The following is a 27,620-nucleotide window of genomic DNA, read 5'->3' on the forward strand; positions in this document are numbered from 1 at the left end:
GCCTGTGTCAGTAGTAGACGCCTGGAGAATCAGGATTCCTTTCAGATCTCCAGGGCAGCAGGCCAGGTGACCAATCAACTAGAAGGGTCATAGTTGGAAGTGGAAATGTTGCTATGACAACCGAAACCTTGGTGACTGAACCAAACCATGCTTAGTCTCCCAAGACCAACCAGATCAAGCAAGTCTGTAAACATGTCTACGGAAAAGGAGACAAAGGTAGAAGAGGTATGCAGAATTGGGAGGAGGGGTTGGGTAGGGGGGATTTCCCTTGAGGTTTGTGAGAGGCCCTTGACGTAACAAGAATGGGAGACTACATCTGGCATATAGTAGGTATTCAGGTATCTATGCCATACCAACCCCTACCTGTTCCCTTTGATCCATTCTGGAAAGAGCAGAGCTAGCTTCCCACCTTCTTAGAAAACTGATCCCTCAGTTTTCTAAGGAGATAAAGAGATATTTTTTCAAAAGATATATTTGTTTCCCACTAAAATAAGGTACTGGGGGTGAGGTACTGGAGATAGATCATCATAACCGCCTTTTCTTGCAGAGTTTTCAAAGGTCCATGGGACTTAAGAAGATGGTTGACAGGTAATCTCTGCTATTCCCTTACCTTTCAGCTTGACCTTTTACCCTCTAGTCCTTGAGCCACCTCTGAGCTCTGCTTCATTTTGCTAGGGGCTCATCAGTAAGGAAGGCAAGTATGGGGGGTGCCAGAAGCAGCTCTGTTCTCACTAGCAGAAATCAGCTTCCTAGTGCCTGCTAGGTTAGGCTGTATAGACATTGGTTTTTATTGCCCTTTGCTTACCATTCTCTAAAGGAAAATTGGAGCTAGTTGTTGCCTGGCATTGTACTAATCATGTGGTAAGGATGCAGTATTTGTTGAATGAATGAGAAAACAAAAGACCAGGCTCTATATTTCCTTTATCTGGGGTTAAGATTTTATTTATTTTTAGAGAGGGGAAGGGAGGGAGAAAGAAGGAAACATCAATGTGTGGTTGCTCTTGCATTCCCCCAACTGGGGATCTGGTCTGCATCCCAGGCATGTGCCCTGACTGGGGATTGAACTGTGACCCTTTGGTTTGCAGGCCCTCGTTCAATCCACTAAGCTGCACCAGCCAGGGCCTTGGAGGAACTTTTTATAAAACACATACTTAGGTCTTAACCCAGAAGATTATGACTAAAATGGTCCAGGATTGGATAGGATAAGACTTCTTTTAAGGTTTCACAGGTATACCCAGAGATAGCAAGGATTTAAGATAACAAGTATGCATACAATTTTAGTGGGATTTAAGTTTAAGGTAGCCTTTTTTACAAAGGCAGTTTGATTAAATTGATCGGTTTCAATTTCACAAATCTTTTGAACTGGCAACTCCTAGGAATTTACCTGCAGAAGCACTAGAATGTACATACATAAGCATATCCATAACAGCATTGTGTAAAAGTGAAAAGGCTAAAAATCACCCAGCTAATTATATTATGATACAAAAATACTAGGCAGCCTTTAAATAGAATGAAGGACATCTCTATATGCTGATGTGAAAAGTCCAACTTGTTAAGCAATACTGCTTATATAAATATAATTTTATGGCCCTGGCTGGTGTAGCTCAGTGGATTGAGCATGGGCCTGCGAACCAGAGGATTGCGGTTTGATTCCCAGTCAGGGCACATGCCTGGGTTGCAGACTGGTTCCCTGCAGGCCAACTCCCAGCAGGGAACGCACAAAAGGCAACCATACATTGATGTTTCTCTCCCTCTCTCCTTCCCCTCTAAAGATAAATAAAAAATTGATTCATTTAAAAATTATGTAAAAGATGCTGGTATATGAAAATACTTTGCTAGAGAGACATAAAACTGGTAACTTGAGAAGGACTAGGGCAGAGGAATGAAGCTTTTGCTTTTTATTCATTTCTGTATGGATTTAATTTTCTACTCATCTGTAAAAAATACTTGATTTTTAAAAACTCCATGGGGTTATCTGAGCACAGGGTACACACTATATGATATATATGTATATTTCTTTTATGTATTAAAAACCTTAACAAATCATTCCAAAATGTGTCTAGCCAGGGTTGAGAATGACTGGTGTGATGGAAGGAGTTAACCCTTAGATCAGATTTGGTACCCAGGCCTGCCATTAACTTAACTTGGGCCATTTACCTGAACTTTTAGTTTCCTTGTCTGTATAAAGCAAAAATTAATATCTGTGACACATGGTTTTTATGATGATTAAAGGATATAATGTACTTGATAGTAGGTTTTAAGCCAATTCTAGTTACCCTTTCAAGGAGTTTGCAGTCTTCTGACTCTTACAGAGGTTTTTGGTGAAGAAGCAACCTCACTGACAGAGTTTTTGTCTCCACTCCTAACTCTAATCCACTTAACCCCTATTGATATACCTGGGGCAGGTGGCGAAATTCGCACACTCACTGTCTGTGGCAGATGACATTGAGCCAGAGGAGAAACCCTTATGCCACCCTAAGGATGAGGGATATCATGGTTCAGGAACTGGCACTGGCAAACAAGCAACTACTGATGGTGAGTTCTAGCAAGAGTGACCTTAAGTCTCATCCACTATTGTTCTGTGCCCATTGGGATTCCCAAGCTCTTAGTCTCTGCCGTTACTTACCCATCGTATTTTCCTCTAAGGTTTTCACTTTTACACCAGAGCATGAACCCTTTAATTCTAAATGCCTAAACTCATTTTTGTTAAGATTCTTTTCATTCAACTGAGGACAGAATATTACATAATTCAGTCTTCAATATTCCAAAGTTCAGTCTTGCCCTCATCTTGGTGAGACTCTGGGGTCTTCAGTTGCTGTCATGTCACCATCTTTGTATCCCAAGTGCCTGGCCAGAGTTCCTGGTTCATGGTATGTTCTCAGCAAATATTTGCTGAACGTGGGGCTTCACCCCTGAGAAAAATTGGCTTCTCCAATGGTGTTGCCTCTTAGCTGCCTTTCTTTATGTCACAGCTTAAGTCCAGATCCAAGAGAACATGATAGAGTGATGGGAAAACAACCTGGGAAAGAGAATGAGAAAAGGGGGGTGGGGAAGAAATAGAGGGCAAATATCATACTTTCTTCTGCCCTCCCCATCAGGTCCGACAGGCTGCCCTGCACCAACTGTTTGAAAAGGAGCATCAGCAGTACCAGCAGGAACTAAATCAGATGGGCAAAGCTTTTTATGTGGAGAGACTCTGATGCCACCCGAAACACTGTCCTTCCATTTTCATCATGCCCAGTAACCTGCCCTTCTTGAGCCCCTACCACCTGGAACTTCCTTTCCAAAACACACCTGGAGCTAGTCACCTGCCCACTCACACCTCTGAAGCCCTGGTGCTATTTGGAAAACAATTTATAAAACAGTGGTGAAAACAAGAGTGACACCTTGTGGTCAGAATGAGATATGCAGTGTTGATGTAAGTGTGGGGAGGGGAGGTGGAGAGATGGACAATGGGAGAGAATCCTGATTTGGTTTAACAAACGAAGCTAGCTCTTAAACTTGCAGGGGTATCCAACCCGTGGCTCAGCATGGCTATGAATTTTGCCCAACACAAAATCATAAATTTACATAAAACGTTAAGAGATTTTTCTCTGATTACTTGTTGCAGTGTATTTAATATGTGGCCCAAGACAACTCTTATTCCAGTGTGGCTGAGATGCCAGAACATTGAACACCCCTGTAAGGTTCATACTTAAACCACTTGGCTCATTCTTGCAGCCCTAAATCTTGATTTATTTCAAAAGTGCTCATTCACTATTGTCTAAATATCTAACTTCTTGGATTTGCTCACCACCTCTCAGATCTCACCTACACTGATTTTTTTCTATACACTTGGACAGATAACTCCGAATGTAGCTATAAACCTACAGGCACTGTGGTGCTTGGGTATCAAGAGGTCTGGGTTTTAGGTTTTGAGCCAGGCAGTTATGGATGTTAGGATAAGTCTCTTTCTTCTGAGCCTGAATTCACACCTCTGCAAAATGACAGGGTTCCAATCTCAAATGCCTTCAGGGATCAGGCAGGTAATATAACAGATGTAAGGGAATAAGTAGTTGTGGAATTTATAGGGACTGGAAAGAGCAATAAATCTAAAGACATTCAAAATTTGAAAAAAACTTGAAAAGCACTGCATGCAAATATATACATACATATATATAATATATATATATAATATATATATGCCACAAAGTACCTTACTTTAATACAAATGTTTGTAAAGAGTCACTTTACATTCAAATGACATCCTAAACCAGAGAAACCCCCACCCCCACCCCCACCCCCACCCCGCCATTAAAAAGTAAAATAACCCTGGCTGGTGTAGCTCAGTGGATTAAGCACGGCCTGTGAACCAAAGGGTTGCTGGTCCAATTCCCAGTCAGGACACATTCCTGGGTTGTGGGCCAGGTCCCCAGTGAGGGGTGCATGAGAGGCAACCACACATTGATGTTTCTCTCCCTCTCTTTCTCCTTCCCTTCCCCTCTGTCTAGGGGTAAATGAATAAAAATCCAAAAATAAAATAAAACTTCCATTTCCCACCCCTTTCCCTTTGGGAACCATTATCTATGGAGAGACCCCCATTGTGCAGTCAGTAACAGTTGCCTTAGCAGATCATCACTCTCTGATGTAATTACTCTCCAACACTTTTTCCTGTTCTCTCACCTTGCCTTCTATATCCAAATTGGTCATTTGTCCTTTCTTGTTGATCTTTTCCTGCCCTCAACTTCTTCTGGCTATGTCTTCACTGCAAAACTCACAGTTTTTCTTTACCTTTTCCTACAAGTCTGTCTCCATCCCTCAATATATATATTTTTATGTCAACTCTCAGAGCTGCTCTTTCCTGTTCCCTACGTACCATACTGATGAGCACAGAGAAGCAACAGGGTACAGAAGGAAGAGCATGGGTTGGAAGTCAGGTGTGGCTTCCCCTGATTGCTAGTCAAAGTCTAGCTTCCCCTAATTGTTGTCACCATTTGTAAGTTAATTCTCTGAGCCTCAATTTCCTCTTCTGAAATTGGCAACAGTACCCATCACATAGAACGTTAAGAGGATTAAATAAGATAATGTAGGTGGAGAGCAAGCCCAGTACTTGGCACACAGTAAGTATACCCCCTTTTCCCCCTCGAGAGATTCCCTATGACCCAGGCATGTCACAGTTGTCATGTTAATTCCTTTATGCAACTCAAATGTAATTCTCCATTCTATGTTTGTTCCCATCTCTGTCCTATATATCCACTCATTCATCCTCTAGCCCCCATTAGCCCTGTTTCTCAAGCCCTCTTATCTATAGTCAATAACTACTCATCAGGTCTTCACCAAGCAAGACATGGAGCTCACAGGCTGGTGGGGAGGCAGGCGTTGAACAAGTTAATGACAGGTATGAGGAGTTTTATAGGGCATGGAACCACATGCACAGGGCCTGGATTCAAAGCCGAGACAAACCCGAGACTGTCTCCCGTTTCTTCCCCTTGTGCCCCTCCCCTGCCCCTCCATGGTTCCCAGGAGGTCCATCTCACCTTCGCTGCTTTCATCATCTCTTGACTCTCCCCTAGTTGCCCTCTGTGTCTTACATACATGCAACATAGGCTGATGTTAGGAGAAGAGGCTTTAACACAACACGTTTGGGTTTGAATCTTGGATCTGTCACTTACTGCCTGTGTGGCCTTAAACAAGTTGCTTTAACTTTCTAGGTCACAGAAGTAATGTCTACCTTTTTGGGTTGCTTGTGGAGATTAAATAAAGCATTTAGCAGTGGGGTGGTACATACTGTCCAATAAATGGTAATTAACCCAAAATGACATTTTCCTGTTGAAGGGGATGAAACTTTTGCTACTCAAAATGTGTCTTTTGGGATATTAACTATAAGCTGATCATTATGAAACAAGAAACTCAGAAAGAACCTTTCACTCTCCCCCTTTCCTACCTAAGAGATTTGGATGGAACAGCTACTCTCAGAAGGAAATCTTAGCATATGTACCTTAGCATTAGATAGGAAGGATCCAGAGGCCTGTTGAGTAGATTCCCCTGTGTAAAATCCAATTCCCAGGGTGTCCACTCTTCTCAACTACCTGTAAATTGCCTGTTTTTCCCACACGAAATCCCAGACCCCTGCTCCTTTTTCTTTGTCCAAAATGGCATATCAGCCTCAACTGCCCAGTGTGTTTCTGGTCTCATTCTTATGGCACCCCCCCACACCATGTGCATTTGTACAATAAACTTTGGACATTTTTTCCTGTTAACCTGTCTCTGTTGATTTATCAGCTCAGCTAGACTTAAAAGGTAAGAAGGAAATTACTTTTTTAACCCTCATCCTACCCCACAATAAGTTTTCCTTTTTATTCTCCATTAATGGCCACCCCTCACTTCCCACCACAGTTCCTCACAACCCCTTTTTATTTTTCTTTCCTCTGTTCATTTGGACCCACAGAATACCCCACCCCCTCTGCCGTGATCCCTGACCTTGGCCTCTCTCCCCAGGGCTTGTCAGTGCCAGCCTGGCTCCAGTATTGGCAGGCTGGCCCCCTACAGAGCCCATGGCCTCTGATCCTCTTTGCCTAGTCTGTCTGTTCTCATTACATCAGCTGAGTAGTTCACCCTGTCATACCCATCCAGTCCATTTCCCCTCTGTGATTGGTGCCTTACCCACCTCCTCTGGTTTAGAATGGCCTAATCTTGTTTGAAATAGCTGCATAGACAGTAACTCCCAGGAGAGGTAGGAAGCGTTCATCAGAGGCCATGTGATGTTTCTGCCTAGTTATGCCATCCAGAGTCTCCTTTTGAGAGAGCTGTTACTCTCCTACATCAATATTCCTGTCTCTGCCTCTGTTCCCCTAGTGCCCCACTGAAGTCCTTTCAACTCCCGCTAGTCCTTTTCCCAGCCTCTCCCTTCAGCCTCTGGCTGTCCAGGATGGTTAAAGGTTCCCAGAGAAGAAAACTACAACTTAAGGAGTAAGGGTAAAAAGGAAGGTCAGGAAAGTAACAATTACACACAACCCCCCCACTGAGGGCCATAAAGGAGCAAGGACAGTAGACAACACCACAGGAGCTTACCTTGGGGCTTATACACCCTTTGTTAGTCTTCGCCTGGAAGGCAAGCTCCACACAACAGGAACTGACTGGGGCTTGGGACAAGCTATTGATCTACATCAAGGGCACTGTTGAATTGGTATATGTATGTGTGTGTGGAGGGAGGAGGGTGTTCAAACTAATGGGAACAAGGACACATGGAACAGGCCTTGGGGCTAAAGCAGAGCATCCTCCCCCCACACCCAGACTCCACCCAAGCCCCCCAGTGCAGCTATAACTTGGGCTCCTCTCTGCCACAGTAGAAGAAGCATCTGCGTGCCACACGACATTCAACAGATCTAATTTTCTTCAGAAGAAGGATCTCCCAGGAAGTAAGCAGGCTGGAAGACCCTCAGAGCACCCAACCCAGGAGTTGTAAAAAGCCTCGGAAAAGGAGAGTCCTAAGGACTGCAGGTTGCTTCCTGACAGAGGGGGTTTCCTCCATTACCTTTGATCTTTCAAAGTCTTAGTTTCAATTAGCCAGGCAGAGGAGACCATAAATCTTCTTTGGAGCCCAGGCTGGAGCCTGCCAGTAAGACAGGTCACTCTTCTCTTCTGGACATCCAAGGGTGACTTTAAGGAGGATGCCTGGAGGACATGGGAAGAAGGTGAGAAGGGACAAAATGATGGGAAGAAGGGGCCAAGCATTCTAGAAGTTTCTCACTTTTACAGCTACTTGTTTGTAGTACTTAAGAGCAGAAAAGTTCCAGAATGACATCCACTGGAAGGCCTTCAGCTGTATTGTGGAAGTGATTCGGAAAGGTTAGGAGTTCTGCTGGAAGGATAAAGCGGGATGTGCAAGCCCCCATGCCTCACCCCCAGAAAGCCCCAGGACAGCTGGAAGGGAGTTGAAGAGAGCAGGTGGCAAGGCTGACAAGGAGCTGCTGACACTCCTGATCCCCTGTGTGCTGGGGCCGTGACATCAGGGGGAGAAACTCGGAGTGGGAGCTTTTGGGAAGGATGGGTGCCCGGATGTGGAGCCCTGCCAGATATCCTTCCTGGTTTAGGCCAACGTGATCTAGCAAAGGCCAGGCACTGGTAAGAGAGGAGCTGAGACAGGGATGGCACGAAGGTCGGAGGAGTAAGAACAGGCTGTCTTGAGAGGCAAAAAGAGTCAGTGCCCTTCCCCAAGGAGATGGCCCTCATCTAGTCATGCTTGGTACCTGGTGTCTCTTCTCTGTCCTTTCTTTGCTGTGGGTAAGAGGCAGATGACCACCAAAACTCTCCTGCCTGTTTCTGTGTGATATGTTTGATATTGGGTTGTTTAATAGGAACCAACTAAATGTCAAACATATTCTTACAGCAGTCGGCAACTTGGCATCACACTGTCTACTACCTCTGGGGCCCTGGGGCTTCTGTCTTTTTTACCAAACCTGTTCTCTCCAGGACCCCTTTGGGAACAGCCTACATGGATTTCAGTCTTAAGCTGGAGGGCTGGTGTAACAGCAGGAGAGAGCTGGCATTTATCTGAGTATCAAATTTTCCTATATCTTGCCCTGGCTGGTGTGGTTCAGTGGACTGAGTGCCAGCCAATAAACCAAAGGGTCTCCAGTTTGATTCCTAGACAGGGCACATGCCTGTATTGCAGGCCAGGTCCCCAGGAGTGGATGTGTGAGAGGCAACCACACATTGATGATTCTCTCCCTCTCTTTATTCCTCCCTTCCCCTCACTAAAAATAAAGAAAGAAAATCTTTAAGAAAAAAAAATTGTCCTATATCTATCTTCCCCTTGTACCAAAAGCAATATATCTCTGATCTTCTCCTGTACTTGTGTTTTCCTCCTCTTTACCCAGCGTCTGACCCCTCACCTTTGTTACCCATCACTTCCTGACCCTGGGACTGTCTTGCTCCTTAGTCCCACAGTAGGAGTCTTTGGTTTCTCTTTCCTTCAAGAGTCAGCTGATGGTGGCCTATCTGCCAACTACCTCTACTGACTGGAGGTTCTCAAGAGTAGACTCCAGTTTTGCCTTCTGTCTTAATTTTCCCATTCCTGGGGCTTAGTATTAACACTGCCCATCTATTTGTGACATAATGACAAATTAGAGCCACTTATATCCTTCCCTCATAGCTCTGGTCACCTTAAAGAATGTCGCCCCCTCCCCTGGTATATTCTCAGATTGCACGGTGCCAGTATACTGGAACCAACTGCCACCTGTCAATAACAAGGCTCCAAGTCCAAGTGGAAGAATGAGCATGGCCTGGAACTAAGCTGGGGAGAACAGAACTGGTAATGATGATTAGGATGATGAGTGTGTGCGGGGTGGGGGTGGAGGATCTGAAGGGAGCAGAGGGTGAAAAGAGAGGGAGCGATCTAGATCTTGCTCTGTGTGGATACTCTATTTAAAGATCACTAAGGGGAAAGAGGACATGATCCTATCTGCATTGCTCTGACCTTGTCTTCATTCTCTCCACCTCCCCACCTGAAGCTCTGGGATGGCCTTTCAGATCTTGACCCTGCCCTGCTACTCCTCCCCTGTGGCTCTTAAGGGGGAGGAACAGGTCTCCCTGCCAATTAGACTCTTGAAATAACATAGTAATTTGATCTGGGGGATCTGGGGGAATTGTCAAGGATCATGAGTGATCTCCCCTTTCACTGTTGCTCAAGCTTCTTAAATACCAGGAATCAAAAGGTAAAACCCAACCAATGGAATTTGATCGTCCAAGTGAGGGTGAGAGGAAACTGAAGAGCAACTAGGACCCTCTGAGTGAAAACTACCATTCTAGAATTGCCAAAGTACCCTCTTCTATTTTAGTGTTTTCCCCTCCCCGCTCCCTGCTCTTTTAAAACACCCACAGAGCTTCCCAGAGTGAGTGGAAAGTTTCAGGGTCAGCATGAGCCTGTCCCCTCCCCCACTTTCCATTGTCTAAACTCAGCCTCAGCTGTTCTCAATTTTTTTTCTTTGCTGGTGATGTCAGTCCATCAAAGTCTCACCCTGTGTTCCCCCAGGAGAACAATGATGGACTGGAAGGAGCCTGAAGGACCATATTAGGAACAAGAGGTGGAGCCATGAGCAGAGATAAAGGCTCAGGTCTGGGGGACTTCTAGTCACTCAGCCAGCAGCACCTACTTTCTTGCCCTAGTCTCCAGTTCCCTGTATTCACAGGTGAGCTCACCAACAGTCACTGGTCAGGATGGAGGCCATCAAGAAAAAAATGCAGATGCTGAAACTGGACAAGGAGAATGCTCTGGATCGGGCAGAGCAAGCTGAAGCTGAGCAAAAGCAGGCAGAAGAAAGAAGTAAACAGGTAGGTACTGGCACTGGTGTCTCTCACCTACTGGTGAGCAAGATTGTGCAATGGTAGAATTTTCATGGAAAAGGCAGTGGCCATTGGTACCAGTTCCTTATTTGGGTGGGAGAAACTCATCTGCTTCCCCAGGCTTACTGGATAGGCAGAAGACAACTAGGGTACTTGACTCAGACTACTTGTGTGATCTTGGGAAACTCAGTGGCCCCCTTCTGAGATACAGTGACTCTCCTTGATTTAAGGGGGAGTAGATCACATTTTGGAAGAACACTTTTCTAGAGGAAAAGGTGGGAGCTTGGCATGTAGCATCTCTTTGCCCTTAGATGCAGTTATAGGCACCTGCACCTTAATGTGTTTATTATCCCAGAGTCTTAGAAACCCAGCAGGGCTTGATCATCTTAGGATCAGAGATAACTGGGTCATTGGCCAAAGCCAGCATAATTCCTGGGGCAGTTGGCTGGAAGTGACTAGAGAGAAAGTATGTCTTTCTGGGGAAGATAAAGCAGAAGTTCAGCTGAGGGGTTTGTAAGGAAGATCCCAGGGTCTGAGCCTGCATTATTGTGTGTGTGTCTTGTGTGTGACTCTTGGGGCTCCTATAGCTGGAAGATGAGCTGGCAGCTATGCAGAAGAAGCTGAAAGGGACTGAAGATGAGCTGGACAAGTATTCTGAAGCTTTGAAGGATGCCCAGGAGAAGCTGGAGCTGGCAGAGAAGAAGGCAGCTGATGTGAGTATTAGAGAGGTGGGAGGTAGGTTTCATCTACACATGTAAGATCTTCATGTTAATATGACTAAATTGCAGACACACTGGGACATATATATACTTGTGAATTCACGGAACATAAGACATAGATACCCACATACATGTTTGCATATAATCACATGCTGACATACCCTTGTAATGGCGTATACTTTCTTTCTTTAGACAAAGAAGTATTTCCTTTTTGTCTTATTCCAAGCTAGGAATTTAATTATTTTTCCTAGGACCTGGACAAAGGGAAGGGACTTTAAGTTCAGACTGCTATCACTTATCCCACCTCCTCCCCCATGCCACATTCTTAGCTTTTGTTTCCAAGGCTTGCTGCATAGATACGTGTATTAATAGGGAAACTCTCATCTCTTAACTGCCCAGCAAAGCCAGCTCAGATTTCGTAATGGGACAAAGAAGGTCACAATGACCCTGTCCCTGTCTGGGTTCATTTATCTTGGCCAAGGTGGACTTCTGCTTTTATGTTATGGAGATGCCATAGGCAGCATTGTCCACGGGGCAGCAGAGAGGACCTTAGAATGACAGACTGTAATAGAAAGAAGAGGGAATCTTAGATGTTAGGTAATCTTAGAGGGTAAAGGTTTCGCCACCAGACCTTACTCTGTGGTCTTGACTAAATATGCAACTTCTCTAGGGCTGAATTTTCCCATTTGAAAATAAGATAAACTCGCCCTGACTGGTGTAGCTCAGTGGATTGAGCACAGGCCTGCGAACTACACGATCATGGTTCCATTCCCAGTCAGGGCACATGCCTGGGTTGCATGCAGGCTGGTTCCCAGCGGGGGACTCACAAGAGGCAACCATACATTGATATTTCTCTCCTTCTCTCTTTCCCTTCCCCTCTAAAAAAAAAATAAATAAATCTTAAAAAGAGAAAATAAGGTAAATTATCTTTCCACTTTATTTTCTCCATAATCACCTACTTTCCTTCAACTTTGACCTTGAAGTTTAACACAAAAATAAATGAGAGACTACACAAAAAAGTAACCATAGGAATCTCAACAGCAATAACAAAAATAATGTCCTCTGCTGATGGAAATAGTCAATTCTCAGTACTGAATTAATAGGAAAATAGGGCCCTGGCTGGATAGCTTGGTTGATTAGAGCATTGTTCCGATATACCAAGGTTTAGATTTGATTTCCAGTCAGGGCACATATAAGAATCAACTAATGAATGCATAAATAAATGGAACAACAAATAGATGCTTCTCTCTCTCTCTCTCTGATGTAATCTCTCCTTCTCTCTCTAAAGAAATCAATAAATTAAAATTTATTAAAAACAGAAAAATAAGAGCATGTGTTTTTAAAAATTACATTTGGTTTTGGAAAATAGCTAGAAAGACAGAGTGGGACATTCACAGATGTTTTTGAATCCTCACTTGGCGTTTTTGCTGTTGGCTTTCTGATCTCCTTTGTGGTTTTCCACCGCTTTCAGTGGCCTGGGGAAGTGATGGTTGTTGTTAAATACACCATGCCAGAGGTCAGAGACACAAAGCAGATCATATACATTACATATATTCATAATTTCCACAAGTTATGCCACTGCAAGCTATTGATTCACCCTTCTCATAAAGTTGCAAAAAAACCCCACAAAAAACAAAAAAAACCCCACGGGTTACCCCTAGGGCTTTGGCCAAGTGCTTGATGGCCTGCTGTAGTTGCCTAACCTAGGTTCTAGGTGTAAATGGATAGATCATTCTGGTTCTAATAAACAGGCATGGGGATAGTTTTTGCAAACTGGGACAATGCCAGGTTAATAACAGTGTTGTGAGATGTTGGGTAACAAATCTCTGGGAAAATCCTTAGGCTGAAATAGTATGTAGGCTTGAGCTGGTGTTTACAGGAGCAATGAAGAGAACAAATAAGTAAGTCTAACCTTGCGATCTTGGGAGAGAGTGACCTAGAGGCTCTGGACAATATGTAAATATCATCAGAAAGATAAGAATTTCTTGGGGATGAATTCTGACCTGTTTTACGTGTGTGCACATACACACACATAGGTCTTTCCCATCTATACTCAGAATATTCATTTGATATATTCACACACACACACACACACACATATATATATATATATATATATATATATGAATATATCCATTTGAAAAACCTCATATTTACATAGGAGTCTACCAAAAGCCATTTAAAAAATTTTTAAAGATTTTATTTATTTATTTTTAGAGAGAGGAGAAGGGAGGGAGAAAGAGAGGAGAGGGAGAGAAACATGTGTGGTTGCCTCTTGCACTCCCCCTACTTGGGACCCAGCCTGCACCCAGGCACATGCCCTGACTGGGAATCCAACCAGCAACCCTTTGTTTGCAGGTGGGCCCTCAATCCACTGAGCCACCCCAGCCAGGGCCAAAAACCATTTAAATATGTAAACTCTGTGCTAAAAAAGAAACTCATTAAACTTCTCTTGCCTTTGTTAGCTTTCCCACCAAGTCAGTAGGCACCCTCAAAGACATGAGACATGTAGAACAAGAAATAGGAAAGGAAGGCCAAGGGCAGGAGGCAAAAATCTCTTAGGTCTGGTTAAGACGCAGGAAGAAAGATTTCTTTTCTCAAAGCTGGGGTCAGCAAACTACCATCTGTGAGGTATTAAATCCTGGTTTTACACAAAGTGTTATTGGAACATTGCCATGCCCATTCACTTACATATTTTCTATTGGCTCTCTCCCTATATGGGAGTTGTTAGCACACCCTATGGCCCAAAAAGCCAGAAATGTTTACTATCTGGCCCTATACACAAAAATTTTCTGACTCCTGCCTCAAAGGGTCAAAGAAGGAAAGTGCGGTGTTTAGAGCAATTGGAAAAGCCCTGAACAAGGAGAAGGCAACAAGGTTTAAAATAGCCAGGAAAGGTCAGTCATCAGCAACATAATATATGCATCTTTTGGGGGAGGATACTTTGTCCAATACAAAGGAAGTTCACAGACTACTTTCTGCCCTTGAGATTAATGAACTAGTAAACAGAGCATATTACTTTGATGTAGATAAAGGGAAGAGAGAAGAAAGTCAATAACTGCATGTTTATACAGGGAGTTCTGGCTATCTGAGGAAACTTGCCGGAAAGCATAGGATTTGCTAGGCCTGTTTGAACAAAGAAAGGACAAGGGTATGGCAAGTTTAGTCCAAACTTTTTTTCTTTCCTAAGTTCATCTAAAATGAACTTTTTTTTTAATTGTGGAAAAATGTATATAACATAAAATTGGCCATTTTAACTATTTAAAAATGTACAGTTCAGTGGCAGTTAGAACATTCACATTGCTTTGTTGTGTAATCAAGTCTAAGGTCCTTTCAATACAAAATGAAATCAGAAACTGATTAGTGTAAAACAAAGCCAAAGAGGAATGCAATGCTTATGACATGGAGTCATTACACCCTATTTTAAGAACAGGAGATGGGAGGGATGGGGAGAGGAGGGACAAGGACAGACCTGTTGATATATTGTCATGTTGTTGGTCACCAGGAAAACAATAGCACTGGATACCATTCCACCCATCCATCATGCTTTTAAAGGCTATCAGAGTCAATCCACCTGTTTCCCTGGATCAAGAGAAAATTGTCCATCTGTTCAAATCTAACAGCCTCAGGAATACATATTGTTCTCAACACCCCCTCTGGTTTATCTAAGATGAGGTCTGCTTTTTCACTAGGGCAAAGGGAGGTACAATAGTACCCTCTACTGACCAGCACTCAGAGGACAAACTTCTTCGAAGAAAATTAGAAAAACCCTTAGGCTATCAGGGTAGAGTTTACTGAAGCTCAGAACCCTTCTCTACCTTCTCAATTCCTGGGCTGGAAATCAAAGTATACAGGTTACTCTACCAAGAAAACTAATTATTGTCTGTCTGAGTTGTTTCCTCTGAATAGTTTCATTGCTCAGTATTTCTAAAAGGAGATAGGAAGACGAAATCTACGGAGGGAGTATCCTCAGAACCAGGTGCTGAGGGCAGCAACCATCTTACCTACTAATCCTTTCAGGGGCTAGAATTCTTAATTACAAATCCTGTTTCACACCCTAATTCGCTAAGGCAAAAGAGCTGCAACAGAGGAGAGATTTATTACAATTATTTATTGGGAATGTGGGAAGACAAAGTCAAAATTTTCAAGTATGTTTACCACTGTGCTTTGAAAAAACCCTGTGTGCCTGTAGGGACAGTTTCTAACTCATAAATAGCTCCTTGGAGTACCTGGAAGCAGAAGTTGCGGTGAAACTGGTGAAGGTTATAGCACAGAATGGAGGCACAGTCCCCCAGTACAGTTTTCCAGGCACTCATGTTTTGCTGTCTGGCACCAGTGATCCATCAGAGGATTCCTTCCTGACAAACTAGGGACATAAGATCTTCCTCACCCACAAAAGGAATTGTAAGCAATGATTAATTACCAAGTCCCAAACCATTTAAGGTATGGAGGGGCTGGCAGGTTGGTAAATCGCAGGTGCATATTGACTCTATTACGAGAAAGACTAATATTCTAAACAGAAAACTTAAGTTCATAAGTGATGTCAAACAGAATGAGAACTTTGCCAACCTGCCCATCTCTTCCTCACCCATACTTTCCTTCACTGACTTTCAGGAGATGGGAGCGAACCTACCTGAGCTGGGTTTAAAAGGAGGTTGAGTTTAAAACCAGAGTTGAGGCTCTTTTGAGGTCGAGGCCCAAAAAGTCTAAGCTTTTTTTTAGCACCTGGTTTTGTAGCCAGCGTGGGAGAGTGGAAGCAGAGGCTTGGAGGATATTTAGAGTATAGACCCACAGGGTGACCTAGCGGTTAGGTGGTGTTAGGTCAGCATTGGCGGGGGAGGGGGTGGGGTATGGGCAGTACAGTAGTTGGCAACCCATTGTGGGTAGCCTGCCTGGCCAGAGAGACTAGACCGTGCACCTTCGGGTTACCATGGTAGCTTTCCTGCTTCCAAACCCCGCCCCGATTTACTGGCCCAGGGAAATGACCGCGAGCGTCGCCTAGGGCGACTGGGAGGCACCGCCCTTTGCTCCGCGCCGCGAGGCTCCCTCCAGTGGCCCACCTTCCCGCCTGCCTGGCGGTGGGAGGGCGAGGCGGCGGTGGCGTCACATCCGGTCGTGGGTGAGTTCCGGTATTTCAGGGCGGAGCAGGCGGAAGTAGTGTGAGGAGCGGCTGCAGCGCGGAGCGGAGGAGGCAGGAAGCTGAGCGGGACCAGGAGCTGGTTGGGGACCAGGAGCTGGTTGGGCACCATGGCCGGGATCACCACCATCGAGGCGGTGAAACGCAAGATCCAGGTTCTGCAGCAGCAGGCCGATGATGCAGAGGAGAGGGCCGAGCGCCTCCAGCGGGAAGTGGAGGGAGAAAGGCGGGCCCGGGAACAGGTACCAAGGGAGCAGAGCGCGTGAGGGAGGAGCAGGCGCTGGAACAGCTGGGACACGGAACTGGGTCCCTTTATTTGTAGTAGAGTACAGCCCTGAAGGGAATTGTAGACTCCGGGATGAAGTTGGAGCCCGGAGGATGAGTGGGGCTTGGCTTCAGTTGGACTTCAACTGGGCGAGGGGGAACTGGCTGCTCGGGCGAGCAGCCTTGACCTCCGAAGGGATTGAGCCTCACGGGGCCTGGGACGTGATTTTCCTCTTTCCCAGCTCATTCATTCAGTCCCTCGAAGTCGGGCGCGGCCGGGGGGAGGGGCTCAACGGCCTCTCGTTCCCCTCCTCCCTGTAAAGAGGTGGGGGCACTTTGCTCTCATTTGAGGTTTCCGGCCCAAGGGGTTAGAGGTGGTTTTTTCTCAGATCTGGGGGTGGGCAGGGCCTAACCCTATTGTGAAAGGGTGGGGTTTGGGGGTGGGAGCCGCCGGAAAGCCCCCGGTCTGGCCTGCTGGCAGCTTTTCCGCTCCCTCCTCCTGCTCAGGAAATGAGGCAGCAGTCGGCCGAGAGGAAGCGCGGCGCCCTCCCTGAAGGAGGTTGAGGCCGCAGCACCGCCTCCCATCCTCCGGTCCGGGGCCCTTTTCTCTTACCGGGAGCCCTTGCAGCAACTAAATACGCTCTCAATCGACTTGAAGCGAGAGAAGAGGAGGTGGTACTTCACTCCGTACGTTAGTGCAAATGTAGGAGCCTAAAAAACTGGCCCTACCCAAGAGAACCTGGAAGGCGGACGTTCTGCCACATTCAGGCCTTTTTTGCTGAAGTGTGATTGATCAGTGCAGGCTGAACCGGTTAAGGATACTTCTTCCAAGCAGAGCTGATAAGCGAGTGTGTGTGGCAGAGAATCGGATGGAGTGCCAACTTCTGTCAAGGTTTCTGGTTGACTAGGCACTGTGGTTGATGGAGACAGACTGATGAGTTCCAAGAGAGCTCTTGTAGTATTACTTTGCTAATTATCTTCTAGTGCCTTTTAAGTTCAATAAATATTTGTCAACGGAAAGTTGGAACATAAATATTGACGGAATGAATGGTGATTCTTGAAACTGCTTTCTGTTTAGAAGTGGTGGAGTAGTTTTAGTGAGCCTTAAGATTTTCCAAGTTCTAGGGTGCAGTTTAGTGGGTGGAACTGATCTCCCGAATTGGAGCTTTGGTTTTGGAGGATTGCGAGGGTGGAAACTTCCTAAAATTTGAAGATCCAGTGAAAGAACTCTTATGGTTTTATTGGTATTCCCTGTTGTTTTTTCCCTTGGTAGGTTTTTTTTCCCTACTTTTTGGCTGCTGCTCTGGGGAGTGGCTGAGAATTAATGTTTTTTTGAGGGGGAAAAGGGTGGGGGCAGCTGCCTTCTAGGTTAATACTTAAAGATTGTTAGAATACTAATTTCTTTCTATAATTGGGCATGGAAATGCTGGGAGCTTGTCACTTTTTTTTCTAAGTGGATTTTACCTCTGTTCATTTCGCCAGTAACTTCTAATTATCAACTCAGTGAGATGGACTGGCTGGGCGACTTTATAACTAGTGACACTTTCTCATCTTTGTTCTGGAGACTAGATGCCCTTAAAGGGGAAGAGAAAGGGTGGCTGAAGGAAGTAGCCATAATTGTTCACCTTCAGCCTTAGGCTCAACGTTTAAGTATAGGCATCCTAGGAAGGGTCTAGGATGGATTGATATCTTATACACACACCCCATGCTTCCCAGGGTTTGGTAATTTTCCTTGTAGGAAAATCTGGCTCTCTTTTCCACCCTTTGGGGTGACAGCTGCAGGTGTTTCTTTAGCTACTCCTTCACTCAGAGCCTGTCGCATTTGCTTACTGAACTGAGGTCTAGGGAGGAAGTCCTCAGATAGGGAAGTAGGGTGATAGTTAAATATTTATGAAACTAGTATCTTCTACTCCCCAGCTTGAGGGAGTCTAATCTTTTGATTTCCTGCTCTAGTGAACTCTGAACCCCTCCCGAGGAGGAGACATCTGTGGGAAGGGTGGTGGTAGGGTGCTTGGGCTACCTGCTACCCTCTTAGGACATTCTGGAATGTGGATTTTGTAGGCACCTCCCTCTGGTGCCGGAAGCTCTGCACATCCCTGATGGCATGCTGTTATTGAGATTGTCACTTAATATTTTTATAGTTGCTTTGTGTGAACATTCAGCCCTTGTTGGGAAGCTGGCTGACTCTAGGCTCTGGAGTTGTTCTGGGGTCCATCTTGCCTTCCTGCTTTGGCATGGAGATTGACCTTTTATAATGTAGCACTTTGTGCTACAGACCCACTTTGAATTTTTTTTAAATTTTATTACATTGATTTGAGAGATTGATGGGGGAGGGGAGAAACATCGATTTGCTGTTCCACTCATTTATGCATTCATTGGTTGAGATCTTGAATGTGCCTTGACCAGGGGTGGAACCTGTGACCTTGGTCTATTGCCATGATGCTCTAACCAAGTGAATTATCTGGCCAGGGCCCACTTTCAATTTTGAGTCTCCTTTGCTGAACTTAAACAGATGGCAACATAATATTTAAATGCAGTTATTTTTCCTTAACTTTTTTTCCTGTGATGATGGTGTTAAAAATACAGGGTCTGGCACAAATAACACCCCTTTTTTATAACAAAATCATAAGCATGTAATTCTGTAACAACAATATCACACTCAAGTACACCATATGACATTTGAGGCGAAATGTTCAAATTAAAACTACAAAATATGCGGGCCTCCGAACCAGAGGATCGTGGTTCGATTCCCAGTCAGGGCACATGCCTGGGTTGCAGGCCATTTCCCAGCATGGGACACAGGAGAGGCAACCACACATTGATGTTTCTCTCCCTCTCTCTTTCCCCTCCCCTCTAAACATAAATAAATAAAATCTAAAAAAAAATTTTTAAAAACTACAAATTACCACACCCATATTATTACCCTACCACACTCAAGCAGGTGTTACTTCTGCTGGACCCTGTGTATGCAAACATAAAATTTACCATTTTTTAGAAGATTTTGCTTCTTTATTTTTTAGGGGGAGGGGAGAAAAACATTGTTATATGAGAGAAACATCAACTGGTTGCCTCTTGCTCATCTCCAATAGGGACCTGGCCTGCCACCCAGGCATGTGCCCTGACTGGGAATTGAACCGGCGACCTTTTGGTCCTTGACCAATGCTTCTTAATCCACTGAGCCGCACCAGCCAGGGCAAAATTTTACCTTTTTAAGCACTTTTGGTTGTAATGTTCACCTTACGTCTCTCCTAACCTCCCATGGTGTTCGTGTCTTCTTTTTGTGGTCTAAACACTTCAGGATGCTTTTGGAGGGGGTCCGTGGGCTCGGAGCAGGAGCTTCGATTCTGGCCATATTTCCAGATTCCTAGTCTCTGGAGGGGTTGGAATGTCTGGCTGTTGTGTGGCATTCTCCTACATGTGTGGTCTGGAGGGCTAAGTGACAGGTTTCATCACCTTTTTTTGGTTCAGATTTGCTTTCCTGCTGATGACCTCACTTTTCCCACTACCTGGTGCACACACTCCGAGGGGAGAAGCAAATAGCCCTTTGCTCTGAGCGTCTCCATTTAGACTCCACCTTTGTTTACTCTGGGGCTGATAGCTCTGCTCCCTTCCAGCTTGCCTCCCCCTTGGTGAAATTAAAGTCCCCAAGGACACAGTATCTCCCAGGCTAGATATATTTGTGAACACAGTGAACTGGAGCAGTCCCTCACTCTCAGGGCTCAAGCCTAACTTCATTACTCATTTCCTTTGAGTTTTATCTGTGGCTTTTGTCTAAAAAGAGAAACCCCAGAGTAGCAGAACGCCAGATTTAGGCTAATCCCCTCTCTGTCCTTGGCCCTGATCTAACTCCTAGCACCAGTACCCTGTTGGTTTTGGTTTCTTGCCTTAAGGGGTGCGGTGTGCTGGGGGAACTTCTTTAGCGTGGAGGATGGTAGCATTTAAACCAAACTCATTTCACTGCTGAAGCTGTTGTCAGCCATCTTCTTTTGTGACATCTGTGGGGAGGGTGGTGGTAGGGTGCTGAACTGCTGCTGTTTCCCTCCCTTTCCTCTTGGGATCTTTGCTTCCTGGGCAGTGGAGAATTCTATTATTACCTATAGGAAGGACCTTGGAGTGTATCCTCCAATCTGGGCAGAGGTGGGTCTAAATGATCAAAATCCCATCTGGCGTGTTACATCTAGGATGATTAGAATAGCATAAAACAATGTTTCCCATTTTGGTTTGCAGAAGTTAGTCCCATTTGGTCTCTTGGCAGGACTTCGATAGGCATTTTGCATAGGTCTGATATGAAGGAAAAGTCAGTTGTCTTTCCTTTTCCCTTTGAACATAGTAACAGATCCTGATTCAGCAAAGCTTTCGTTTCATTTTAAAGAGAACTGATCCCTTGGGAGGAGGGGGTGAGAATGGGAGAACAGCCGCTGCACCCCAAGGGGTGTGTCTCTGAAAGCTTGTGCTGGGACACCTATCCCATCTTGGGTTCTTCTTTTGACACGGGCTTGTTTAATGTGTGCATGCTCTCACCAGGGCACCAAAATGTGTTTTCTCCTCCTCCCTTTTCAGCCTTGAGAAGAATTCTATTGTCAGTGCTGATTTGTGGGAGAAACTGCCAGAGCCAGCTTGTTGTCATGGAAATTTTGCACTCCCGCCCCCATAGCCTGTTATCTTCTTCTGCTTTGGGTAACTAACTACTGGTGAGCTGGAAGGGGACTGATATACATGCCCTTCCTCCAAATCTGGGTGTTTGTTTTTGTTTTTTTTAGTTTTAGGCATGGGGGGTGGGCAGTGAGATGAATTATACTGGTCGTGCTTCATAGTTCTTGGCTGATAGGCTAGCCTGTTCTTGCGATCATGACTTTTTCTGGGTTTGTGGGATGAAATGGGTGTTCTCCTAGGACACATCTGCTTTCCTGGAAGAGGAAAACAGAGGATACTTGTATTTGTGGTAGTTTGAATTGTATAGTTACGAATGGTTTCTTAGTACATTCAGCTTATGTAGACTTCTCGATTTTCTTTTCCTATAGGTTGGTACTTATATATCCATCTCGCCTCCATCTGGTCTCTTGAATCTCCCGTTTTTGTATTGGGAAATTTTGTGTCAGATAACCTGATTCTTAACAGAAGTCTTTTGGGCTATATCCTTCCCCATAGGGGCTAGTGGCCCAGATTATTTCTGTAGCTGCCCCCACCCCTCACTGCCAGGAGGAAATCAGGGTAATAGAATTCAGGCACAATCTGGGCTGTAGAAGAGAGATCGTGTTTACCAAGCACTTGGATAAGCATCTGAACTGGGTAGCGTGAAGGGCAGGTTAAAATCTTCTATGGTTGTGGCAGTAGGCGTACTCGCCACCAGTAAAGGTGTGGGGAGGGGAAAGGCAGTCATAGGAGGGAGGCTTTTCTGCCAGTAGAATTCACCTACCTGCGGCTGCCTCTGTTTCCTGTTTCTCATTCCATTACGGAGGAGGAGGCATGGGATTTCTTGGACTGTAGTCTCTGTTTGATTACAGGGTGGAGGCGGGGAGAGGATTGCCCTAAACTGTACTTGGAGGGTGAGGCCATGAGGCTAAGGGCATGACTCTAGTGGAATAGAAAGGAGTCAAAATTCAGAAATTTGGAGGCTTGGTGGTGGACATGGAGAAGACGTTCTCTTGTCCCCAGTTCTTTTTGAAATGTCATCAGAGCAGGTGATTTTAGCCAGAATTTCCTTGTTGTCAACTTCAAAAAGGTGAGGAGTAGTAGATAACCCAGTGGATCATTCTTTTACTTTCTGATTTGGAAGGTTATTTTGGAAACATTATTCTCTTGGCTAGTCATCCTTCTGGTGGGTTAGGGTAGGGTAATCAGAGGTTAACAATTTGAGTTAAGTGCAAATTAGTAGATAATCCAAGATTCCCCGTTTGAGAATTTTTGGTTATTTTTTCCCCTTTTTGAGACACTTATAAGAAAGTTACTGAAGTGTGAGAACACCTCGAAGCCAGAACTCAAGACAGTGGGAAGCTTTCACTGGCTACTGTTTCTGACACTCTGGTGATGGGGAATTTGAACTAAGGGGAGTACTGACACTGGGCCAGATGCGGAACTGAGCTTTAAAACACTCTTCCTATGAACATCCGGGAGTCCGCTGATGGAAGAAGGCGGGAAATGCCCTGTGTGTGCGCCCAAGTGTGTGTAAAATCATGTCTGCCATATCTTACAGCTAAGAGCTGAGGCAGGTTCTACCCTGACTCTAGCTTCCTTCATGGTAGTCAACCCCAACCTTACTGTCATAGTTAGTTCTAACCTTTTCACCGAGCCTCTGCTTCCTTTTTCTGTTCTGTTCAAACACAGGCTGAGGCTGAGGTGGCCTCCTTGAACCGTAGGATCCAGCTGGTTGAAGAGGAGCTGGACCGTGCTCAGGAGCGCCTGGCCACTGCCCTGCAAAAGCTGGAGGAAGCTGAGAAAGCTGCTGATGAAAGTGAGAGGTGTGTAGAGGGGATCGGCGAAGCTTGCACCTATGCATTTCAACGGAAATTTTATAATGGCTGTAATCAAGATTTCCTTACAGACCTGCTTTTTATTTTTATTTTTTATTTACCTTATTTATTTATCTTTAGAGGGGAAGGGAAGGAGAGAAAGAGAGAAATATCAATGTATGGTTGCCTCTTGTGGGTCTTCTGCTGGGAACTGGCCTGCAACCCAGGCATGTGCCCTGACTGGGAATCGAACCGCGACCGTCTGGTTTGCAGGCCCGTACTCAATCCACTGAGCTATACCAGCCAGAGCAGACCTGCTTTTTAAAATAGTTAGCTATCTTGCAGGATCCTCATTCTTTCTGTTCTGTGTATTCTCTGCACTTGAAGAGAGACAGGGTTACCGGGACCCTGGGACCCTTTTGTAATTGGTGTTTCTCTATGAATTGATTCTTAAATGGGATCACTAGGATAACCTCCACTTACTGAATCATGAGCTTATTTGTGAGATTAGTCCCTCTAAAGCAGTGATTCTCAGAGTGGGATTCCACACAAACAGCACCTGAGAATTTAGTAGAAATTCGGCTTCTCAGCCCCTACCCTGATCTGTGAGTCAGAAACTGGAGGTAGAGCCCAGCAGTCAGTGTTGTGATAAAGTGTTGACGGCAGCTGCACTGTTAGACACATGGGAGTCAGGGATGAGGACCACTGGGGTCTTTTAGAATATCAGAATGCCTGGGTCCCACCCTATTGCACTTAGAATCCATTGTGGGAGGGGCCTTGACATGGATGTTTTAAAGTTCCTCCATAATTTTAATGTGTGCATAGTCCTTGAACCAAAGCACGACTCATCTTTGTTGAAAATAGCCACTTGGCTATTTACCATATGTGATTTAAACTAGAACAGAGGTATGTGATGTCTTGTATGGAATCAAACTGAGGCTTTTCAGAATTTAAAAGGCCCTACTGGGAGTACGTTAATGTAGTGCGGCTTTGAAAATGGGCAAGACAGCCCGCTGTGTGTGCTGTTACAGAGTAGTGTCCAAATTATCGAAAGGATGGAAAACAAGTTGCAGAACAGTGAAGCATATGATTCCTTTAGGCAGTGGGAAAGTGGGGATGAGGTTTCTGCATCTTATCTGTGGAAAACACTTCTGGAACGATTGAGAAGTGACTACTTATGTGATAAGCAGGACTGGACGTAGAAAGATTTAACTTTCACTTTATGCCCTTTACCTACCACTTAAATACTTAATTTTTTGCAAATATGAATTATTTTTATAAAAATTTAAAACAAAATGAACTAAGGTGGGGGTGTTACGGGCATTCTTTTTAGTGGCAGAGAGGAATGATCTTTTTTTTTAAGATTTTAGAGAGGGGAAGGGAAGGAGAAGGAGGGGCAGAGAAACACCAATCTGTTGCCTTTTGCATGCTCCCAGCCAGTCGCCCTGGCTGACAACCTAGGTATATGTTCTGACTGGGAATTGAACTGGCAACCTTTGGGTCTGTAAAATGATGCCCATCCAGCTGAGCCACACCAGTCAAGGCGAGATGGTTGTTTACACGTGCAATTCTGGGTCCCTTGGAGTAAAGCTGATGACAAATTCCTGAGAGTGTTGGTGCCACATTTGTCCTTACTGCTTGTTTCTCGCAGAGGTATGAAGGTTATTGAAAACCGAGCATTAAAAGATGAAGAAAAGATGGAACTCCAGGAAATCCAACTCAAAGAAGCTAAGCACATTGCAGAAGAGGCAGATAGGAAGTATGAAGAGGTAAGACACCTTTGTCTGTCCTTCCTCGTCAGTGACATTGGCCCTCTGAAAAGAACCATGAGAAAGGAAGTAGCTCTTCCTTTGCTTTCCTGACCTGTACTTTGGTCTTCCCGTAGGTGGCTCGTAAGTTGGTGATTATTGAGGGAGATTTGGAACGCACAGAGGAACGAGCTGAGCTGGCAGAGTCGTGAGTATCTTGGTCCCCAAATCTTTACCCTACATTCTCTCCCTTCCCCTTTGGCTTGGGCACTAATGTGAATAAGCAGGCATTCATTCAACCTTGTTAAACAGGGCCTAGAGAGTGGGCATTATCTATAGTCCTTTTATAGGCCCTATGAATGGCTTTGGACTTTACTCTTGACTAGTGACAGTCTTTTTTATTTCTTGCAGAAAGTGTTTATATATAAGTTGAGGGAAAACAAAGACTAATAAATGGTGAACTGTTAACTGGAAGGCCTTACTGGGTTTTTCCATCTGGGAGTGGGGGCTGTTTCTCCTTGAGACAGTGAAGTTGCACGGACTTTAAGGTCTGTCTGTTTTTACCACTTTGCCAAGTTGCTGGGGAACTTCAGGGCAAGGGCAGGCATGAACGGCTACCCTATGGGCACCTTCTGGGCCTTGTGTAACAAAGTGCTGGTGCATATGTATTTGTGCTTACCTTGCATTCCCCTCTCTTCAGACATGATACATCATGACCATTGTGGTGTTTTCTTCCCATTTTTTGAAAAAAAAATTTTTTTCCGGTTTGCTGCTTGTTTTCTTGCTGTGTTCCCTTTTGACCTTTCTCCCTCCCCACAACCCGGCTTGTGCGATCCCCATGACTTATCACTAACAGCCGATGCCGAGAGATGGATGAGCAGATCAGGCTGATGGACCAGACCCTGAAGTGTCTGAGTGCTGCTGAAGAAAAGGTACTAACCACAGAGAGGTTATATGTATGGTGTGGTTTTGTTTTTGTTTTGCAGCTTCCTCCCCTCCACTGGTTGACTTGTTGAGTGCTTTCTCTTCATGGAATGCTCCATTCTTTTCCACTTCTTGGCATCTTTCTCCTTTTCTTTCCTCGTTGCTTCACTGCCTCTCCACAGGGTCTCTTCCTTCCCTTGGGCAATTTGGGGGACTCTTGGGTTGGGCATCTGTTCCTGCCTCCACCTCAGGTAGAAGTTACGACTTGTTCCTGGTAGTGATTTTTCTCAAGTTTTCTTTATTGGTGTCCAAACATTCCGTGTCTGAACCCGCTGAGGGTCCAGCTCCTGGCGTGGTGTGTGGCAGAGGGGGAGGGTTGACGCCTGCTCAGATTACCTGGGACTTTCACTTTTCCTGGTAGGCCTTCCAACTCTTTCTACATTTAGGTTCAATTCATGTCTGTGTGTCTCTCTCCCCCTTTTTTTTTTTATTCTTTTCTTCTTCCCCTTTCCTCTCCTGCGGTATGTAAAATATTCACAGTAAGTGTTCTGAGCTGGAGGAGGAGCTGAAGAATGTCACCAACAACCTCAAGTCTCTTGAGGCTCAGGCGGAGAAGGTAGGGGCTGGTTTGTGAAAGTGACAGGCTTTGGGGGCCTGGGCCCAGCCCTACCCTTTTTTTAAAAGATTTTATTTATTTATTTTTAGAGAGGGGGTTAGGGAGGGAGAAAGAGAAGGAGAGAAGTACAACATGTGGTTGCCTTTTGTGTGCCCCTTGCTGGCATGCACACTGACTGGGAATCCGACCAGTGGCCCTTAGATTCGTAGGCCAGCATTCAATCCACTGAGCCATAGCAGCCAGGTCCCAGCCCTACCCTTAATGAGAGACTGAAGAAATTAATTTCTTACATTATCTACTGGGTAGTATTTTCTTCCTACATACCCATACCTGCCTTCTATCTGGATTCTGGGTTTAATGCTAATTCCTGTGCACTTTGATTGCTTTAGCTAAAGTAATTTCATGGTCTCAGATACCTGGCAGTCATGTTCTTGGGCTGATACTGCTGTGCCAAACGGCAGTATCACGGGTCCTAATAGGTTTTCTAGCAGACAGATGGGGGCAGCAGATAATATCAGATTGAGACCTACTAAGCAATCAAAATATAAGGCTTCTTTATCGTCTTGTGAGACTATTTCAGCCATATGGCTTGGGGTGTCACGGCACCTACTTGTTAAATGGGTTGATCTGAATGATATCAAAGCGCAGTTCCATTTAAAAAATAAGGGTAGCATGGCTTTGGGGACATTGATTAGTGGACTTTAAGGACCTGTTGTCCAGAAATGGGCCTTGGTCTTTCTTATGGACCAACTGTTCAGCACATTAAATCCCAGGAAGATATATTCCATGTAAGAGTGAATGTGGGGCCAGGGAGGTATTGTCTGTGTAATTTCTACTCTGAAATTTTTATTCTACTTACCTTACAGTACTCTCAAAAAGAAGACAAATACGAGGAAGAGATAAAGATTCTTACTGATAAACTCAAGGAGGTGAGCTGAGGGGAAGTACCCAAACATTTAGAAGTATATAAGGCATTATGTAGACTGCCTGTCTTTGATTCTGAAAGTTATAAAAGTAGGCAGTGAAGAGATAAAGTCATTCTTCTCTTACTTGTCTTATTCATCCCTGATTCTGACTGGTTTCGTATTTCCCTAGGCAGAGACCCGTGCTGAGTTTGCTGAGAGATCGGTAGCCAAGCTGGAAAAGACAATTGATGACTTGGAAGGTATGGACCTTGAGAGAGGGATTAAAATATGGAAATACAGAGGAAGACCTTGCCCACTGACCATTAATCCCCTTTCCCAGGACACCAAGGGGAGTCCATACTGATTTGGTGTGGGCCCTATGCCCTGTCACAACTAGCTGGAGTGGATCAAACCCTAGAATAGAATTGGCATTCTACATTTAATCTTTTCCTTTAGTAAGACTTTACCTAACATTCTTTACCTAAGAATTTGCATTCTTTCCTTGGTTACTCTTAATGGCTGCATTTATCACTAA

The 27,620-nt window shown here is 44.9% G+C and overlaps 2 protein-coding genes and 1 long non-coding RNA gene across 20 annotated transcripts in view; 2 read left to right on the forward strand and 1 right to left on the reverse strand.

The window, feature by feature from the left end:
* The first annotated feature begins 50 nt into the window (after positions 1-50).
* Positions 51-4,101, forward strand: CFAP141 (cilia and flagella associated protein 141). Of its 3 annotated transcripts, none has more exons than XM_037050698.1 (4): positions 51-225; positions 548-588; positions 2,406-2,535; positions 3,099-4,101. In XM_037050698.1, the coding sequence occupies exons 1-4, from the start codon at positions 148-150 to the stop codon at positions 3,198-3,200; spliced, it is 351 nt and encodes a 116-aa protein (XP_036906593.1). In that variant the 5' UTR covers positions 51-147; the 3' UTR covers positions 3,201-4,101. The 3 variants fall into 3 exon arrangements, with proteins under 3 accessions (XP_036906593.1, XP_036906594.1, XP_036906595.1); XM_037050699.1 differs by having other exon boundaries at positions 51-216; XM_037050700.1 differs by lacking the exon at positions 51-225 and adding an exon at positions 236-326.
* Positions 2,544-16,166, reverse strand: LOC118990198 (uncharacterized). Of its 2 annotated transcripts, XR_005067181.1 has the most exons (4): positions 15,676-16,166; positions 15,272-15,400; positions 7,514-7,653; positions 2,544-3,019 (listed from the first exon to the last, which is right to left on the reverse strand). It is a non-coding gene; the product is annotated as an uncharacterized LOC118990198 (long non-coding RNA). The 2 variants fall into 2 exon arrangements; XR_005067180.1 differs by lacking the exon at positions 2,544-3,019 and having other exon boundaries at positions 7,125-7,653.
* Positions 10,095-27,620, forward strand: part of TPM3 (tropomyosin 3) — a 27,939-nt gene continuing 10,413 nt past the window's right edge. For 4 of the 15 annotated variants that reach the window (XM_037050678.1, XM_037050675.1, XM_037050679.1 and 1 more), the window contains exons 1-8: positions 10,096-10,311; positions 10,911-11,036; positions 22,768-22,901; positions 24,544-24,661; positions 24,778-24,848; positions 25,497-25,572; positions 27,047-27,109; positions 27,276-27,345. In XM_037050678.1, the coding sequence (XP_036906573.1) occupies positions 10,198-10,311; positions 10,911-11,036; positions 22,768-22,901; positions 24,544-24,661; positions 24,778-24,848; positions 25,497-25,572; positions 27,047-27,109; positions 27,276-27,345 (772 nt within the window). In that variant the 5' untranslated portion in view covers positions 10,096-10,197. Of the gene's footprint in view, positions 10,312-10,910; positions 11,037-16,183; positions 16,422-22,767; positions 22,902-24,543; positions 24,662-24,777; positions 24,849-25,496; positions 25,573-26,104; positions 26,181-27,046; positions 27,110-27,275; positions 27,346-27,620 lie in introns of those variants that run through there. The other 11 variants (XM_037050686.1, XM_037050684.1, XM_037050689.1 and 8 more) reach the window with 5 other exon arrangements.

The sequence above is a fragment of the Sturnira hondurensis genome, unplaced genomic scaffold (genome assembly GCF_014824575.4).
Source record: "Sturnira hondurensis isolate 20B ecotype Veracruz unplaced genomic scaffold, ASM1482457v3 Scaffold0006829, whole genome shotgun sequence".
NCBI classification, from domain to species: domain Eukaryota; kingdom Metazoa; phylum Chordata; class Mammalia; order Chiroptera; family Phyllostomidae; genus Sturnira; species Sturnira hondurensis.

Coding starts and splice junctions, on each gene's coding strand:
- CFAP141 (XM_037050698.1), top strand. CDS start 148: ATGCTTAGTCTCCCAAGACCAACCAGATCAAGCAAGTCTGTAAACATG. Junction 589..2,405: donor CTTAAGAAGATGGTTGACAG/GTAATCTCTGCT, acceptor TACCTGGGGCAG/GTGGCGAAATTCGCACACTC. Junction 2,536..3,098: donor CAAACAAGCAACTACTGATG/GTGAGTTCTAGC, acceptor CCTCCCCATCAG/GTCCGACAGGCTGCCCTGCA.